The sequence below is a fragment of the Mirounga leonina genome, unplaced genomic scaffold, assembly GCF_011800145.1.
Source record: "Mirounga leonina isolate KUSES-001 unplaced genomic scaffold, KU_Mleo_1.0 Mir_170, whole genome shotgun sequence".
NCBI classification, from domain to species: domain Eukaryota; kingdom Metazoa; phylum Chordata; class Mammalia; order Carnivora; family Phocidae; genus Mirounga; species Mirounga leonina.
Genome location: NW_023270433.1, coordinates 37,029,999 through 37,046,444, shown reverse-complemented (window position 1 = coordinate 37,046,444; position 16,446 = coordinate 37,029,999). Strand labels below are relative to the sequence as shown.

The 16,446-nt window shown below is 51.7% G+C and overlaps 2 protein-coding genes across 4 annotated transcripts in view; one reads left to right on the top strand and one right to left on the bottom strand.

Moving 5' to 3' along the window:
* Window positions 1–13,667, top strand: part of NFX1 (nuclear transcription factor, X-box binding 1) — an 88,928-nt gene extending 75,261 nt beyond the window's left edge. The window contains exons 26-27 of the transcript XR_004681294.1: window positions 6,228–6,291; window positions 13,124–13,667. The gene's annotated coding sequence lies outside the window, so the exon portion shown is untranslated. The remainder of the gene's footprint in view (window positions 1–6,227; window positions 6,292–13,123) is intronic.
* The window catches only part of AQP7 (aquaporin 7), a 16,182-nt gene continuing 6,303 nt past the window's right edge, over window positions 6,568–16,446 (bottom strand). For all 3 annotated transcript variants that reach the window (XM_035016482.1, XM_035016483.1, XM_035016485.1), the window contains exons 4-8: window positions 10,526–10,649; window positions 9,763–9,900; window positions 9,434–9,552; window positions 9,038–9,255; window positions 6,568–8,663 (exon numbers count right to left, since the gene is read on the bottom strand). In XM_035016482.1, coding sequence (XP_034872373.1) covers window positions 8,381–8,663; window positions 9,038–9,255; window positions 9,434–9,552; window positions 9,763–9,900; window positions 10,526–10,649 — 882 coding nt within the window. In that variant the 3' untranslated portion in view covers window positions 6,568–8,380. The remainder of the gene's footprint in view (window positions 8,664–9,037; window positions 9,256–9,433; window positions 9,553–9,762; window positions 9,901–10,525; window positions 10,650–16,446) is intronic.

Sequence of the window (16,446 nt, the reverse complement as noted above, 5' to 3'; positions counted from 1 at the left end):
CATACAATTTTTCATGTCACAATATCATTTTTTTCCCAGCTAAAACCATTTTTAGCTCATGGGTTGTACAAAAACAGGCAGCAGGCTGGATTTGGCCAAGGACCTTAGTTTGCCCGCCCAGTTCTAGAGCAGTGTCTCCAGCAGAGTGTATAGAAGGGATTGGAGGATTAACTTTGAGGCAAGAGACCCAGGAAAGAGCTATAGGGAGTGATCCAAGTGAAAGATGAGGATGGGGGTTAGTGCTGCAAAGGGAAGAGATTCAGGAGATTGGATAGGATGCTTGGGGTCATCGGGGAGCTAACACCCCTCGGATCACTAAAGGGGCCCCAGGCCCCCTCAGCAAGGGGAAGCTCCTTTCTCATGGGTTTGGCAGATTCTCCACTGAGCAGTGGCCTTGGGCAAGAATTTACATGTGGACTAAAGGAATCCATTCGTGGAGGAATCCCACGGGTGACGACCCCACATTACTGCTCCCTGAGAATCAGGTGATAGCATCCCTTCCCCTTCCAGGCCCGCCCTCTCCTTCAGCAGGAGGTTCTTTATGGGGCCAGAGCTTTTCAGAGACCCAAGTTCTTATCTCTGGAATTCCCTCTGGCTTGTCAGGCAGGGCTGGCTCCTTTCAACAGTGGTGCCAGTCTGAGGTGCAGTGGGAGGTTGTATTCAGGCTTGGAGATGAAAGCAGCCCTCCTGATTGCAGGGGTCTGTGTGAAGCAGCTCTGGATCCTGTCCTGGACAGGCCAGAGAGCAGACCACGGGAGGGGAAGAAAGAATGTCAGTCTTGTAGGAGAGGTTCAAAGTCTCAAACAGTGGGTCCTGTGATTTAGGTTTGGGGGAGGGGATCCTTCCATCATGGTGTCAGCCTTCTTGCTTCATGCCTGAAAGCCTGGAGACCTTGTTCTCTAAGGATAACCTGCTAGTGTGCCTTCTCTTCTAAAATTGGGGTGTGAATGCCTGGTCACCTTCACAGACCTGCCTTCCTCATCAGTCCTTTCATATGCCCAGCCATACCCATTGTGAAATTTCTTCCTCCCAAGCTCCCTACATGACCTCAGCACAGATACCCCAGACGATCTCTCATGGCTTTTTAGAGCCCACAAATCCCCAAAGAGCTCTAAGCTAGCCCAACCCTCAGTCTACAAAGGCCTAGCCCAGAAGGGGCAAGGCTCCATGGGGTCACTCTCAGTGTGAGCCAGGCCAAGACTGGAATCTAGGTCGGGAGGTGTCTGAGTCCTCAAGGAAAGGGCAACTGTCTTCCCCAAACAGGATTCCCTTGGAGCCCTTCCCAGTGGCCCGGGCCACCCTCAGCCTCAGGCTTTATGTGGTAACTCTTCATAAGGCATAGCCTCCTGGGAGAGAGGGAGAGAAAGAATCTCAAGCAGACTCCCCACTGAGCACGGAGCCCAACACAGAGCTTGATCCCACGATACGAGATCATGACCTAAGCCGAAACCAAAAGTTAGATGCTCAACCAATGGCATCACCCAGGTGCCCCTGAAGTATATATTACTATCTCCATTTTACCAATGGGTAAAGGTTGAAGTTAGGTCCCTTGCCCGAGATCACTCAATGAATAATTGGGGATCTGAAATTCCTGTAAGGCCGGACTCCAAAACCTGTGTCCTCCACTACACACACAGTTTACCTTGGAGTCTCTGGGACTGCAATATCTGGCAGGTCAGGACAGGTGGGATGGAAGTTTATACTGTGTTCTAATGTAGGGAACACCAGCAACCCCCAGAAAATGGGACTTTTCCTAGAATGGCTGCTAAGGGACAGTATGTATCCCCAAACCAGGAGCCTGGGGAGTGGTGGGGTAGCGGTTCCACTTTGCTTCAAAAAAAGCTCTTACTTAAAACTTTTTAGTAGAGTTTATAACCAGTATCTTTAAAAATTATTACCTCTCCATTTTTTTAAAATACTGTTTTCTGTTTGTTGACATAAACAGCGTAAGCACGGGGAAAAACATAAGTCACGCAGATATCTGAAGGAAAAACATCCCAGGCAGAGGGAACAGCCATTGCGAAGACTCAATGGTGGAAACATCCCATGTACCTTGAAGGAACAGCAAAGCCATCCAGCTGTAGGGGAATGAATAGGGAGAAAGAAGCAGGGGCCTGGAGACCATTGGGAGGCTTAGGGCAGAGGAGTAAAGGATGTGGTTTGGCTTATTTTTTGAAAGGAACATTCCAGCTGATGTATTGAGACTACACTATAGGGGTGACTCAGAGCAAAAAGGCTGGAAGATGATCAGAAGACCACTTCTGTAATCCAAGAGAGGTCTGGGTGATGGTGGTGGGGTGATGAGAAGTGGTTGGTTTCTAGATAATTTTGCAGGTAACACCTATAGGGTTTGCTAACAGCTGGGATGTGGGTGGGGTGTGAGAGAGAATGGAGTCAGGGACGACTTCAAAGATTTTGGCCTGAGCAACGGGAAGACTGAATTTGCCATTTACTGAGATAGGAAAGAGTGTGGGAGGAGCAGGCTTGAGGGATGAAAATCTGTTCAGTGGGTGGTTGTACATGGGAATCTAAAGTCTGGAAACAGGATTGGACAGGAGATCTAATTTGGGGAGCTGTTGGCATATAATGGTATTTACAGGCTGGTAAGGTCACGTTGGGAAGGAGGGTGAAAGAGAAGAGGTCTAAGGACTGTACTCTGGGCACTCCATCATCTAGAGGGCAGGGAGCTGAGGACAGGGCAGGAATCAGACATTTCTGGAGCCAGAGCTGGGGGTTGAAGTTGGAGGACTCAGTGCTACAGGAAAGTCCTGTGTGGTGGGGGTCTCTGGAGTTTTCCTCCTGGTTGCCTAGGAGAGTCTGGGCTTCTTTTGCTTGCCTGACCGTTCTGAACCTTCTGAGAGAAGGGGCTGGCCCCATAGTACAAGTCAATTAGGGTTCCTGGGGCCAGGGGAGATCATGGGCCTTGGCTGCCTCCTCCCCTTTAGCCATCTCTTAAACATGGGTACTCTCCAGGACTCCATCATCTCTCTCTGGGCCACCTCATCCATCTGCAAGCCTTCATTTGCCTCTCTGGACTTAAAAGCTCTATCTCTAGCCCAGCCTGTGTTTATCCCTGGATGCCCCACAAACACCTCCAGTTCAGCATGTCCAACCTCCAAACTCTCTCCTAGTATATACACTACTTTCCAGTCTCTCCTACCCCAGCACTGATTCTCCCTTAGAAGTTCATCTTCTCCCTAATGTCCTCGACCTGGGGCAAGAGGCCAGAATAGAGTGGGGGTTCTGGGGCAGTGGGGAGGACAGGAACACATTCTTGCTGGACCTGGCTGGACTGTGCCAAGGGCCTTTTGTGACCCCCATCTGAGGAATCCTCCTTACCAGCCGATGGGGATTTTGTTGGGTCCCTGGAGGACTCAAGGGATCAGTCCCAGATTTAAGACCTCATCTGTGTGCCTGGGTGTACCTGGCTCTGAGCTGTGTGTCTTCTCTCTCTGCCCCTGACCCAGCCTATGAAGGTCCAACCGCCCTTATTAAGACCCCCAACTGGGCCAAGAGCATAAGCATCCCCTCCAGAAGCCCCTGCACACACCCTCCAGCACCTACCCACCCCCTTGACTCCTGAGCACAGATGTAAGGGGAGACCATGACCTCTGGCAAATTCTTCCTCACCCTGCTTCATCACAGCAAAGTGCCAAGGGCAAAATTGAAACCTGAAGCACCTCGCCTCTGAGCTTCATTATCCCCATTTTACAGATGAGGAAATTGAGGCCCAGAGAGGTTCAGTAACATGCCAAAGCTCAGTGGAGGGCACTTGAGTGTTTGGGGTTATTTGTTCATTAGGGGTCTTTGTTTTTTTAGTGTTTCATTATTTTAACTGTACCTGTATGTTATATATGCATATTTATAGGATGTATTTCACAATTTAGGGACCAAACAAAAAAACTAGGCAAGGCCATATTGGTAAGGACTGGAATCCCTACTGTCTACCCCTTACCAAGCCAATCTCCCCAGGCCTCAGCTTCCTTGGATGTAAGATGGGCATGATGATGTGAGGACCACAGGAGGGTGTAGCATGGCAACAGGGAACGCACTGCCCACATGCCAGGCAGACTCATTTTCTCATCCCAGCAGCCTTGTGAGGTGGGAGCTATTATTATCCTGTCTTACCTAAAGTCAGCCAGCTAGTGAGTGGTAAGAGCCAGGATTTGCATCCAGCCTGACTGCCCTCTTTGTGCTCTCAGGGGCCCCAGTATGGGCCCTGCGGCACCCAGGAGGACTGGGTCATACCTCTTTCCCACTTCAGGGTCAGCACAGAGGTAGGTACATAGCCATGGGTCAGGCTGCACAGCTCTGAGGGGCCACAGGACCCCAGCCTGGCCCGAGATGGCTGCTCCCATCTCTTTCTGGGCTGCAGGACCCCATCTGAGGGAGGAGACAGACTAGCCCGACCGGCGTGCTGCCTGTGGGTGCCTGTCCTCGGAGGCCCTGAGTGGGAAGAACAGGCAAGGAGAGGGAGTGAGGGGCTCTCCCAAAGCCAGGACCACCACGCTGAGGAGCAAACTTTCATCTGCAAAGTCCTGAAGTGGCCTGGCCTGGGGCTGGGAGTTGTTCCTGCCCTACCCTGTCCCCGTTTCAACCACAGCCTCAGTTGGGGTGGGGGAAGGGAAGTGAGGTCATGACATGAGACTGCAAAGTACTGAAGAAGTCAGAGCTGGGGTCTCCCCGCAGACACCAACAAATCCAAGCCTCATGCATAGATAGGGAAAATGAGACTCAGAGAAGGGAGGGGTTCCGTCCAGGTCACACAGCCAGTTTGTGTTGGGCTAGGGCCTTGGAGAATGGGAGCTGAACAGGACTTCCATGACTCATATCCCAACCTGGCTCCCAGAGCTACACAGATGCATCTCCTGGATCCAGCCAGGGCGCAGTTACAGGAGAGACGCGCGCGCGCGCGCGCGTGTGTGTGTGTGTGAGTGAGTGACAGCAGAGCTAAGGGCGCGGTTACAAGAGAGACCGTGTGTGTGTGTGTGTGAGTGAGTGAGTGACAGAAGAGCTAAGGGCGCGGTTACAAGAGAGACCGCGTGTGTGTGTGTGTGTGTGTGTGTGTGAGTGAGTGACAGCAGAGCTAAGGGCGCGGTTACAAGAGAGACCGTGTGTGTGTGTGTGTGTGTGTGTGTGACAGCAGAGCTAAGAGCCAGGGACCCACAAGGCACTGTGACGCCCACCCCACCTCATCCTACTTCTTTCCTTCCTTCCTTCCTGCCTATCTGCCTGCAGTGAGACCTACGGCCATCCTACCCTGAACGCGCCCAATCTCGTCTGCCTCTCTCTTCCAGAGACCTCCCTTACCTCTGCCCCAGGCCTTGGGCTTACCTCTCCCCTGGGCCTGGCCTCAGTTCACCTTAACCTACTTGTCTGACCTTCTCTTCTTCCACTCTTCCTTCCCTTTTTCCATTCCAGTAGTGGCCCTCCACACTCCCACCTGAGGGCCTTTCAGTGGCTTCCCTCAGCCTGGAATGCTCTCTCTCTGGTGTCCACATGGCTCACTCCCTCTCCCCCTTCAAGTCTTTGTGTAAAGTCACCTTCTTAGTGAGGTCTTTGGTCTTTACGGCCCCATACGCTTCCTATCTGTCTTTCCTTTTTTTTTTTAAGATTTTATTTTTATTTTATTCTTTAAGATTTTATTTAACCCAATGTGGGGCTCAAACTCACAGCTCCAAGATCAAGAGTCACAAGCTCCACCAACTGAGCCAGCCAGGCACCCCCATCCCTTCTTTTTTTTAAAGTAGATTTATCTGGGGGCACCTGGGTGGCTCAGTCAGTTAAGCATCTGCCTTCAGCTCAGGTCATGATCCCAGAGTCCTGGAATCGAGCCCCATATCAGGCTCCCTGCTCAGCGGGGAGCCTGCTTCTCCCTCTGCCCCTCCCCTCACTCGTGCTCACTCTCCCTTGCAAAAAAAAAAATAAAATCTTTAAAAAAATAAATAGTTTTGGGCGCCTGGGTGGTTCAGATGGTTAAGCGTCCTGGGGTCGAGTCCCGCATCGGGCTCTCTGCTCCTTGGGAGCCTGCTTCTCCCTCTGCCTCTCTCTCTGTCTCTCATGAATAAATAAAGAAAAGAAAAGAAAAAAATAAATAGTTTTATCACATATGTATGCCCAAAGAATATATTCCTTTTTGCTTGTTTTTCAATGATAGCACTGGTGTCATACTGAATAGTGTACTGCACCGCTTTTTATGCCTCCACACGTTTTCCATGTTGTTACAGGAAGCTGTCATGCCTCAGTTTTCACTGACGTATCATGTCCTGTTGTCTGTGACTGTAGGGCAAGGTAAGTACCTGCTCCCCTCCTCATGGACATTTGGCTTTGTTTCCAGGGCCCCATGATCACCCACCTTGCACCCCTCAGTCAGGTGCCCACTCCACCCCTCCCAGCCGCCTCCCAGCCACCTTCCACCCGTGCTCCCAGGACACGGGTCACTGACCCTCCTTTCACTATCCCATGGCCCCCGTGATATCCACACAACCATGACTTCCCCAATCTCTGTCTTCAACTCTTCTGATCTCCAGATCATATAAAAGGCATAATTGTTTACTGTGCACTTCCTTACTCTGTGCCAAGCACTATTCTCAGCATTGTACATGTTTTATTTCATTGAATATTCACAGCGACACAAATGGTGGGTAATATGAGACCCATTTTACAGATGAGAAAATGGAAGCCCAGAGAGATTGAATAACTTGCTCAAGATACACACCTCTTGCCCCCAAGTACCATAGGCAACTCAAATTCAACATGCCCGCGATAGAACTTATCTTCCTCTCTAAACCAGTTTGTCTCCCATGCACACTCTCGGGGGCACATCTCCAATGCCCCAGGCCCAAGCCAAAAACTTCAATCAGCCTGACCCCTGCCGCATCCTTACCCACTCCTCCCAATTTGAGCCAAGTCCTGTGGGCTTTACCTCCTCCGTATCTAGTGAATCCCCTTTCTCCCATCTGCTGCTCCTCCTGGATTATTGCCTTTCACCATACTCCCTCGCAGGCTCCAATCTCCCCTGTTCCCAACAGCTTGCACACCACAGATCAGGCGGGCTTGGTAAATCTCATCTCACCATGTCCCCATCTCCAGAAGAAAGCCCAGCCTCCTCACCTCAATCTCCTCAAACTGCAAAGTGCAGCAACCAGCCCCAGAAAGGACAACCCTTGTCCTCGACTCTGCTCTGCCTCCTCCCTCTGGGAAGCCATCCCTGGCCTCTGCCCCGCAGCTGGGCAGTGAGCCCCCTCTGAGCCCCACAGCCCCCTCTCAGTCACTTAGCTCCTTCCTCATGACTATCCATCCTCATTAGACTGTGCTCCTCGAAGGCAGAGGTCCAGCCTCATCCACTTCAACATCTCCAGTGCCCAGGCAGGGCCTGCACACAGGAGGTTCTCAATAATTGTTGAAAGGCTGAATGCACAATGACAGAAACCATGGGTGATGCTGCCTCTGAGTCCCAGAAAGCAGGGTAATTCCCGCTTGATCCCAGAGTGGGTGGGGATGCTGGCTGCCCCACCTCCACCCAACCTCTGTGCCTGTCCCCCTGAACCCCATGAAGCCATTTCCTGTCTCTGTACCTTTTGGAAGAACTTCTTCTCTGCATCTTTCTTCTGACTCTGGAATTCCTTAGTGTGGGAGAGCTCTGACACCAGTAGAAGAAAGGGGAATCCAACCCTTTACCTACTTTCAGTCTACATCAGGCATTTTCAAGCTGGGGGGGTGATTTTGCCTCCAAAGGTAAGAACATTGATTCATGGAAATGGAAGATGAAAAAATCTTACTCTATTTTGTATAAGGCACAAATCTATATACACAATACTGAAACAGATATATAGTACATCTGTGGTATTAAAATACCATGTGATTAAGAAAGAAAATGTCTAAAAGGCTTCCGAGGGAAGCAATAATGAAAAAAAAGTTTGAGAAACTCAGATCTACATGCTTGGGCCTTGCTTTGTCTGGTCCAAGGACTAGGCAGAACAAGGGAGAGTCTAGAGTCTCATCCCAGGGCAGCTCAACGTATCCCCAGAGCTTACCCCCAGCTAGCTGTTGTCCTTTCCCCAAAACCATCCCTTCCCTACCCTATGCCTGAAAGTCCACCATTCTGTGTCTGGCATCCTTTTAATTTCCTGTTCCTACTGAGGCCGTAGATCGGCTCTTCCTCCATTCTCCCCGGGGGCACCCCAGTTCCCAAGGCTGGAAAGAGTTAGAGACCTCTTAGCTCTGTGCTCCAGCCTTGGGCTACTGCATAACCCTGGAGTTCCTGGAAGAATCCAGTAGGGAAGCCAACCACAGGAGGCACCCAGGAAGTGGGGGTGCCGCTGTGTTGGACAAGGCTTGCTTTATTAGAGTGGGGGGATAGGGTCACAAATAATCTTTCTTAGAAGTGCTCTAGGTGGATGGGGTCACTTAAGGGTGGGACAGTTCGGACTGAAGGTCTGTTGATGGGAGACACAGAGACAGGGGTGAGAGGAGAGGTCATGGGTGGGTTTGGCATGGTCTTGGGCAACACGGGTATTCTGCGGTCTTCATACACCATGGAGTCCTCCAGTATCTGGGGCCTCCGTGCGATGGTGGAGCCAATGAAGACCAAGTAGATGATGCCACCTAAATAGGCACCTAGGAGCGGTGCCACCACTGGCACCCACCACCAGTCCCGGGCCCTGCAGGCAAGAGGCAGAGGCCTGCTGAGGGGACTGATGCCCAGCACAGTACCCGCATCCACTCAGGCTGAGACAGGGAGTAGGGCCTGAGAGTAGAGGAGTGATCCCCATTCTAGCCTAAGAGTTGCCCCTGAGCCTGCCAGGTCAGCTTCAGCCTGATTCAGGGACAGGGCTGGTCTGGGGCAGGATTGACATTCAGTCCAAGAGCAGGATCTGCATCGGTGCTGATCTCGGGGAAAGGGAGGTGCTCACACCTGTCTCCCCAGGCCACCTGGGAGTTGGGCAGGACTCTCCTGTGCTGCTCGTCACCCCCCGCCCCTCTGCATGTAGGGCACCATGGAAAACTTGCAGGAATGGGCTGGGCAGGGCAGTACCTGAAGACCTGTATACCCCAGCCAGCAATGTAAGTGAAGAAACGGGGAGGCAGGTCCCGGGATGGGTTCATGGCATATCCTGTGTTCATGCCCAGGGACACTCCAATGACAACAACGAGGATGCCAATCACCAGGGCCTGTGTCCCTTGCAGTGCTGGGTTGTTCTCCTTGTCCGTGATGGCGAAGAGACATAGCTGGAGCATCCCTGTCACTAGCACCTGGGGAGCAGACACCGTGGCAGCCCCCTGGGGCCCCTAGCCAAACCACAGAGCTTCAGCAGTGCCCCGCCCCAACCCACCGGCAGAGACCCCATCCAGAGTTCTCGTCCTTTCTACTGGGAGGGCTGCCTGCTAGGTGGGGGGGCTTGAGGAGGGGAACCCACACTGGACAACTGACCTCATCCAGGAAGCCCCTCCACAACGTTGAGTGGTCAGGAAGGTAGGTGGCAAAAATGTTAGCGGTGGCTACGGGACCAGTCACTGTCAGATGTCCGCCCGAAAATTCGATAATGGCTGCTGTGGAGACACAGACTGAGTGTGAAGCTGCCACCAGCTAAACCCCACTGGAGTCCCAGGGTTAAGGCTGTAGGATCCAGGGGTGGGGAGCAGCTTCAAGGCTTTCTCTCCCAGATGTTTTCACAGACCAGAACACTGGGCTTGGATCTGCCCGTTTTTCAGAGGACGAGGCTGAGGCCAGAGATGGACAACCCAGGGCAGGACACTCACAATAGAAGAGGCAGTAGACGGTGGCAGCAGCCAGGAAGGAACCCAGAAACTGACCCAGGATGTACACGGGAAACTTCTTCCAGGACATGCGGCCTAGTGCACAGTTGGTGAAGGTCAAGGCTGCATTCATGTGGGCCCCTGCGGGGAGGGGCAGAAGTGTCAGAGGTGTGAGAGCAGAGACAAACAATAATAAGAAACAATATGAGAGCGGGGCGCCTGGGTGGCTCAGTCGTTAAGCATCTGCCTTCGGCTCAGGTCATGATCCCGGGGTCCTGGGATCGAGCCCCTGCATCGGGCTCCCTGCTCAGGGGGAGGCCTGCTTCTCCCTCTCCCACTCCCCCTTCTTGGGTTCCCTCTCTCGCTGTCTCTCTCTGTCAAATAAATAAGTAAAATCTTTAAAAATAATGAGAGCAAAAATAACAATAACAGCTGGTATTTATGGAATGGACTCATTTAATCCTCACAATGACCCCACGAGGCAAGGACCACCATCTCCATTTCACCATTAAGGAAAGTGAGAGAGAAGTTAAATAACTTGCCTAAGTTGGCCCAGCTAGTAAAAATGGGGGGTCCAGGGGGGCTTAGGAAGATTCTGGGCAGAGAGGGTCTGAAGAAAGGTGTTGAGGGTGTTCTCCCTCCCCCCATGGCCAGTGAGGATCGGGTTCAGGTGGACTTGGAGAAGGGGCTGGCTGGAGGTAGGCAGGAAGAGCCTGCAAGGGGACACCTGTCCTTGCTGATCAGATGGGGCCCTGGGCTCACTCACCAGAGATGTTCCCAGCCATGTGCACTCCCATGGTGACTCCGAAGCCAAAACCCAAGTTGACACCGAGGAAGCTCCCAAATTTACCTCCTAGAACCATATGGGCCACGGAGCCGAGGCCAAACACCTGCAAGGGAGGGCCTCTGAGGGGACCACCTGCACAGAAGCCCCAACCTCACAGGAGGGCTCGGGCTCAGATTGGGCTCCTCACCCCTATGCCCCAGGCCACTGTGCATTGCCCTTGGAGACCCTCTACCATGCCCTCTTCCTCCATAAATTTTCCTCCCTGACTTCCCTTAATGATGTGACCAGCGAGAGCTGGGTGTGGCTGTACAAGGAGCTGGGAGGGAAGTGGCAATGTCAGGGGCTCTTAAGGACACATCCCAGCCCCTAGACCCCAAGCCAACCTGACGTTCAGGGTAGGGGGCAGGGCTTCAAGGAGGGCATGGTTGATGTGGACTGAACCCCTCAGAGTATCTTACACTTCAACCCAACCTGCAGGAAGTTTCTTCAAGGGATCTCCAAACTGGCCTGGACTCTGTCAGAACCCCACCCCCTACACACACAGCGGCCCCGGAAGCCCAGTGAGGTTCTACTCCGCTTGCCTTCAGCAACAGTTCCATTGCCCTCAGGTGTCATTTCTGAACTTCTTGCTCTTGCCCACTCGTAACTGCTGGATCACCTCAGAAGATACTCCCCACTGACCTCCTTCACAGGGAGATTAGAGGCCTGAAGCTAGGCCCTCACTCAATCTCCTGCAGCTCCCACCAGAATCCATACCCTTCAGCTCTGGCTCCCGTGCCCAGTCTCTCTGTCCCTCTGCAGGCACTTCCCTCTTGCCTGTATCTTCCACCCTCCCCTTGACAGCTCCCACGGACTCAGGTCTCTTTCTTCCTGCTGTGAACCCCTGGACACCCCCTCCCTGTGTGGGCCAGGCTCTAGGAAAGAACACACTGGCTGGCTCCTTGATCCCTTCCCTAGCTCTCCCTCTTCAATCTGGCTCCTGCTTCCACATGTCACGGACACCAAAGCTCTCCCCGAGGGCTCCAGCCTCCTGATTTCCTCCAGGTCCCTTTAGCCATTGTCTTACTTGACTTTGCTAACTTTGACCTTCTTAACCACTCTGTGCTTCTGGAAAGTCCCTCCTTTTTGGCCTCCATGACATCTCGGTCTCTCCTGGTTTCCTCTTACCTCCATAGCCTCCCTCTCTACAGTTCCTTCCCACATTCTTCCTTCATCTGCCTCGTGAATATGGATGACCCCAGGGCTCCATCTTTAGCCCCTGTCACGTCTCTCCCCAGGCACTCTTCCTGGGCCTTCTTACCAGATCTATGGCTTCAGATATGCCTGATGCACTAAAATGCCCAAAAGCTCCACCTAGGAGCTAAATCCCTATCTTCAAATACCTACTGGGAATCCGGGTTTTTCAAAGGCATCTATGGGTTTTTCAAAGGTTCTATGTTGAAAGCTCACCATCTCTCAGAAAATGTGATCCTCATCCTATGTTCTCCATCCCAGCTGGCCAAGCCAGAAACTTAGATGTCACAGATGAGAGTTTCTTCTCCCTCATCCCCCACACCCATTCAGCTTTGCCTGCACTCTATCCAGATCTCACCCAGCCTCCTCCTTGCAGCCAGAGTGACCTTTCTAACAGAAAAATTTGATCATGTCTGCCCTTGTTCAAACATTACTGGCTCCCCTCCATTTCTAGGATAAAGTCCAAACTCAGTAGGCCACCATTTAAGACCCTGTATAATTTTATCCCTTCTACCTCTGTTTCATATCTACTCAGTGTTCTCTATGTTAAGCAATACTACTAAACCATAATAACCACTTATTAATCACTTACTGTGTGTCAGGCACTTGTAAGCAAGTTGTATCTATCACCTCCTTTAACCCTTACACCACACCAACCTTTGTGTTAGGTGCTCTTATTCTCCCCATTTGACAGATTGTTAACCAAGTCCTAGAGAAGTTGAGCGGCTTGTCCAAAGCACACCGCCTGCACAGAGGGAGCCAGGATTTGAATCTAGGCAGTCAGCTGTGCCAAACAGCCTCAGCACCAAACAACCACACGGCTCCCTGCCTGCCTTGTTTTCTAATGCTTCTGTGGTTTTGCGTGTGCTATTCCCTCTGTCTGGAGTACCTGATCCCAGATTCTGAAAAATCAATACTCTACTTTAAAGCCATACTCGGAGGGCACCTCCTTTGAGAATTCCATGTGCTTTAGATACGCTGTCTCTGAGGGACCTATAGATATCGAGGCTGCTGGAAATGGAAGTGTAGATTCATACTCCAATATGATGGCCACTAGCCACATGCAGCTATTAAGTACTTGAAATGTGGCCAGTCCAAACTGAGACCTGCTCTAAGTGTAAAGTACATACCAGATTTCAAAGACTTAGTAGGAGAAAGAGAATGTAGAATATCTTATTAATAATTTTATATTGATGTGTTGAACTGGTAATATTTTGGCTATGTGGATTAAGTGCAATAATTATTCGAATTAATTTCACCTGTTGCTTTTTACCTCTTTAATGTGGCTACTAAAAGTTTTTTAAAAATTATAAATGTGGGTCATATTGTATTTCCCTTACACAGCTCTGTTCTAGTGTTTTTGAAAAAGAAAGGCTGGAGAATCGACATGGGAGCTATAGCTGAAGCCGTCGGGGAGGATGAAAGTGAGAGGAGGTCAGCTGCGGGCTGCCCCGGTGGGTTGGCATTAGAAACCCTGGCTGGAGCAGGTGTTGAAATGGGAGAGAAGCAAAGGGAGAATGTGCCCTGGACACCAGAGGGCAGCAGAGTTTCCCAGCAGAGTGTGGTCCCCATGGTCACATGCAGCCTCCAGGTCAAGGGCATAAAGACCTGAAAAATATGGTGAGCACTGCATCATCAGGCCATGGGAACAGAAACCAGGTCCCAGAAATTGAGAGATAAGTAGGTGATGAAGAAGAGTTAAAGGATACCAGTGCAGACAGCTCTTTGAGATCCTGCCTGAGAAGGGAGGGAGGGAGAGCATGATCATTGAAGGGGCTCATAGGGGGAAGGGAGGAATGTTTTGTGTTGTGCCAGTTTAAGTAGAGAGACTTCAGTGTGGTAAGGCTGAGAGAAGGAGAGGTTCTCCCTCAGGATGGAACTAAGTACCTGAGTAGACTGGAGGGTGGGACTGGTGCAGGAGTGGAGGGCCCTCCATGGAGGAGGGGCCCTGCCCTAGCCAAGGAGGGGGGATACATGGATGCACAGGTAAGCGGAGTCTGGGGCTGCAGGGACAGGTGGGTGAGGAGCCAGACAGGGGAAGCCTGCCTGATGGTTTTCTCTGTCAAGCTAGAAATCAAGCCATTTGCTGATTTAAAAAAAAAAGGGTGGGGGGGGGCAGAGTACAGAGTACAGAGTACAGCTTTGGGAAAGTCTGAGAACAAGTGGAATAGCCTGGATAGGGTAGGGTAGAGACAGTTGCACAGGACCATGTAGGTCCCCCAAGAGCTCCAAGACAGGTGCAGGGGAGCCCAGAGACAGGCAGGCTTAGGGCCAAGGGTAGGATGAGGCAGGAGAGGACAGGGACAGATGGGACATGAGGGTGGGGAGTGAGGCCAGGACGGGCTGACAGGCGTGGGGAGGGTCAGGAGGTGCAGGGGCTGGAGCACGCATGGAGGGTCTAAAGACCGAGGGTTCACATTTCCAAGTACGAGCTCTAAACCATTTGCTAAAAATAATGAATGAGTGACTAAACCCCACATGATCTCCTGTATCAAGGTTGCCAACTGGCAGCCCATGGGCCAGTCTCTCCAGAACACAGGTTTTGTTTGGGTAACTTGGTTTTGACGACCAGAAGTTTCAGGCTCTCTGGAAGAATCAGAAGCTCGGGCAACGCTGGCCAGCATTGTGCCCTGCGTGGCAGCCATCCGCTGGGGTGGTGGCAGAGATGCTTTGCACAGGCCGGCACTCTGCCCTTAGCCACAGTCCCCACCACTCTGAGTTCACTCTGGCCCCCATAGCGTGTAAGTTTGCACCTCCTCCCTTTATGGCTCCTGTCGACAGTTGCTTTTCCAGGTCCCTACTGGCCCAGCCCCTCCCGTCCATGCCCAGTGAATGTGGCCCGGCCCATTTGGGTCCCCATAAGCACGAGGCCAGTCCTGAGCACAGCACCCCGGGAGGCTGCAGAGTAGAACAGTCCACTTCCCTCATCCTGGCTGCAGTAAATGGGGCCCAAGGTCACACTAGTTTTTCTGGCAAAACCTTTGCCCTGATGACTCACTGAGCTTCCTATAACTGAAAAAGCCCCCACTTCTTGGCACAGGCCCAAAACTGAAAATAACAACACAATGTCCTAGATGAGCTTAAACCTCACAGAGTTCTTTTATAAGTGTGATTTCCCTTCCATCCTCACAGCATATCTGCCTGGCAAATATTTCTGCTCCTCTTCTACAGTTGGGGAAATTGAGGCCCAGAGACTACCAAAGGCCTGAAAGTGAGGGCCTTACCTCAGTTGGGGGAGAATTAATAAGCCAGAGTGTTGTAAATTCTGTCATAGCTAAGCGAAGGAACAGAGAGTATAGAGACTAAGGGTCAAGACTATGATATTAGGTTGGACTGGATTTAATCTGAACTTAAAATGTGACCTTGGACAAGTAACTTAGTCTCATGGAGGCTCAGTTTCCCCATCTGTGAAATGGGGATAATAATAGAACCTCCCTCGTAGGAGGAGCACAACACTTTGCTGTGAGGATTTGAGAAGATACTATATGTAAGGGGTTTGGCATCATCATGTCTGGCATGCAGTAGGTGCTCAATAATAATCTCAATAAAAGGAAGAGAAACAGGGACATGGGAAGGCATCAGTGCATGTGCGTGGTGCCAGCTTCTCCTAAGAGCTCTCTGAGGAGGCACCCTCCTCACTCTATGGTTCCAAGGTTTAACAGCCCTCACGAGGCTGGAATGTCTTGTCATAAATGAATGACTTCACCCTGGATTAAGGCTGGACCCCATCCAGTTGCTGTCCTCACAGCTCAGGAGTCAAAACAGGAGGGCAGGTAATGGGGAAAGGGAGAGGGCAGGAGGCAGGGAGGGGAGGGCAGTTGAGAGCACTTATCATGACAAAAGACCAGCACATATGTCCTGCATGTGGAGAGAGGGGGAGTTTCTAAGAAACCTCACATCCCATCTACAGTCGGGTTTCTGTCCCATCAGCCAGTAAAAGAGCCCTTGTCGAGGTCTCCAGTGGCCTCCATCTTGCCAATCCCTACAGACCCTTGCCAGGAGTCACTTTCTCTGGCCTGTCTGCAGCCTCCCACTGCTGACCAGCCCCTCCTTGTGGACCCTCCCTTCTATAACAGGTCTCCCCCCTCTTCTCCTCCCACCTTTCTGGCCTCTCCTCCTCAGGCTTCTTTGTATGCTCCTCTTTAGGGAAGCTGGCACCACCCACATGCACTGATGCCTTCCCATGTCCCTGTTTCTCTTCCTTTTTTTCTCTTTCTATACACTCTCACTGGACAGTTTTATAACCACCATCCATATTCTGATGAGCTTTAACTCCTTACTTCCAGCCCAAGTCCCTCTCTTGAGCTCCAGACCTCTATATCCAAGCCCCCAGATGTCTCCACTGGCACCTCACCTGAGCACACCCAAACTGACCTAGCCTCTCACCCGGAAGTGGGCCCCAGACTCCAGAATGGCCTCCTCCTCAGCACTTCCCCCTCATCCGCTGCTTGCAAAGTCTAGGTTCCTCCACAAGTCCCTCAAATGTGTGCTTTGTTCCCCATCCCTGGACCAGTCACCACCCTCCCTCTATCACTAGGTCAACAGCCTCTTAACTGCTTCCCCTCCCACCAGTTCTGCCAGTTCTGCTGGGGTGCTCACACTGCACCGCAAACCACCTTCTAAAATCCAAATCTGAACACATCACTCCCCAGCTTGAAAACCTTCAG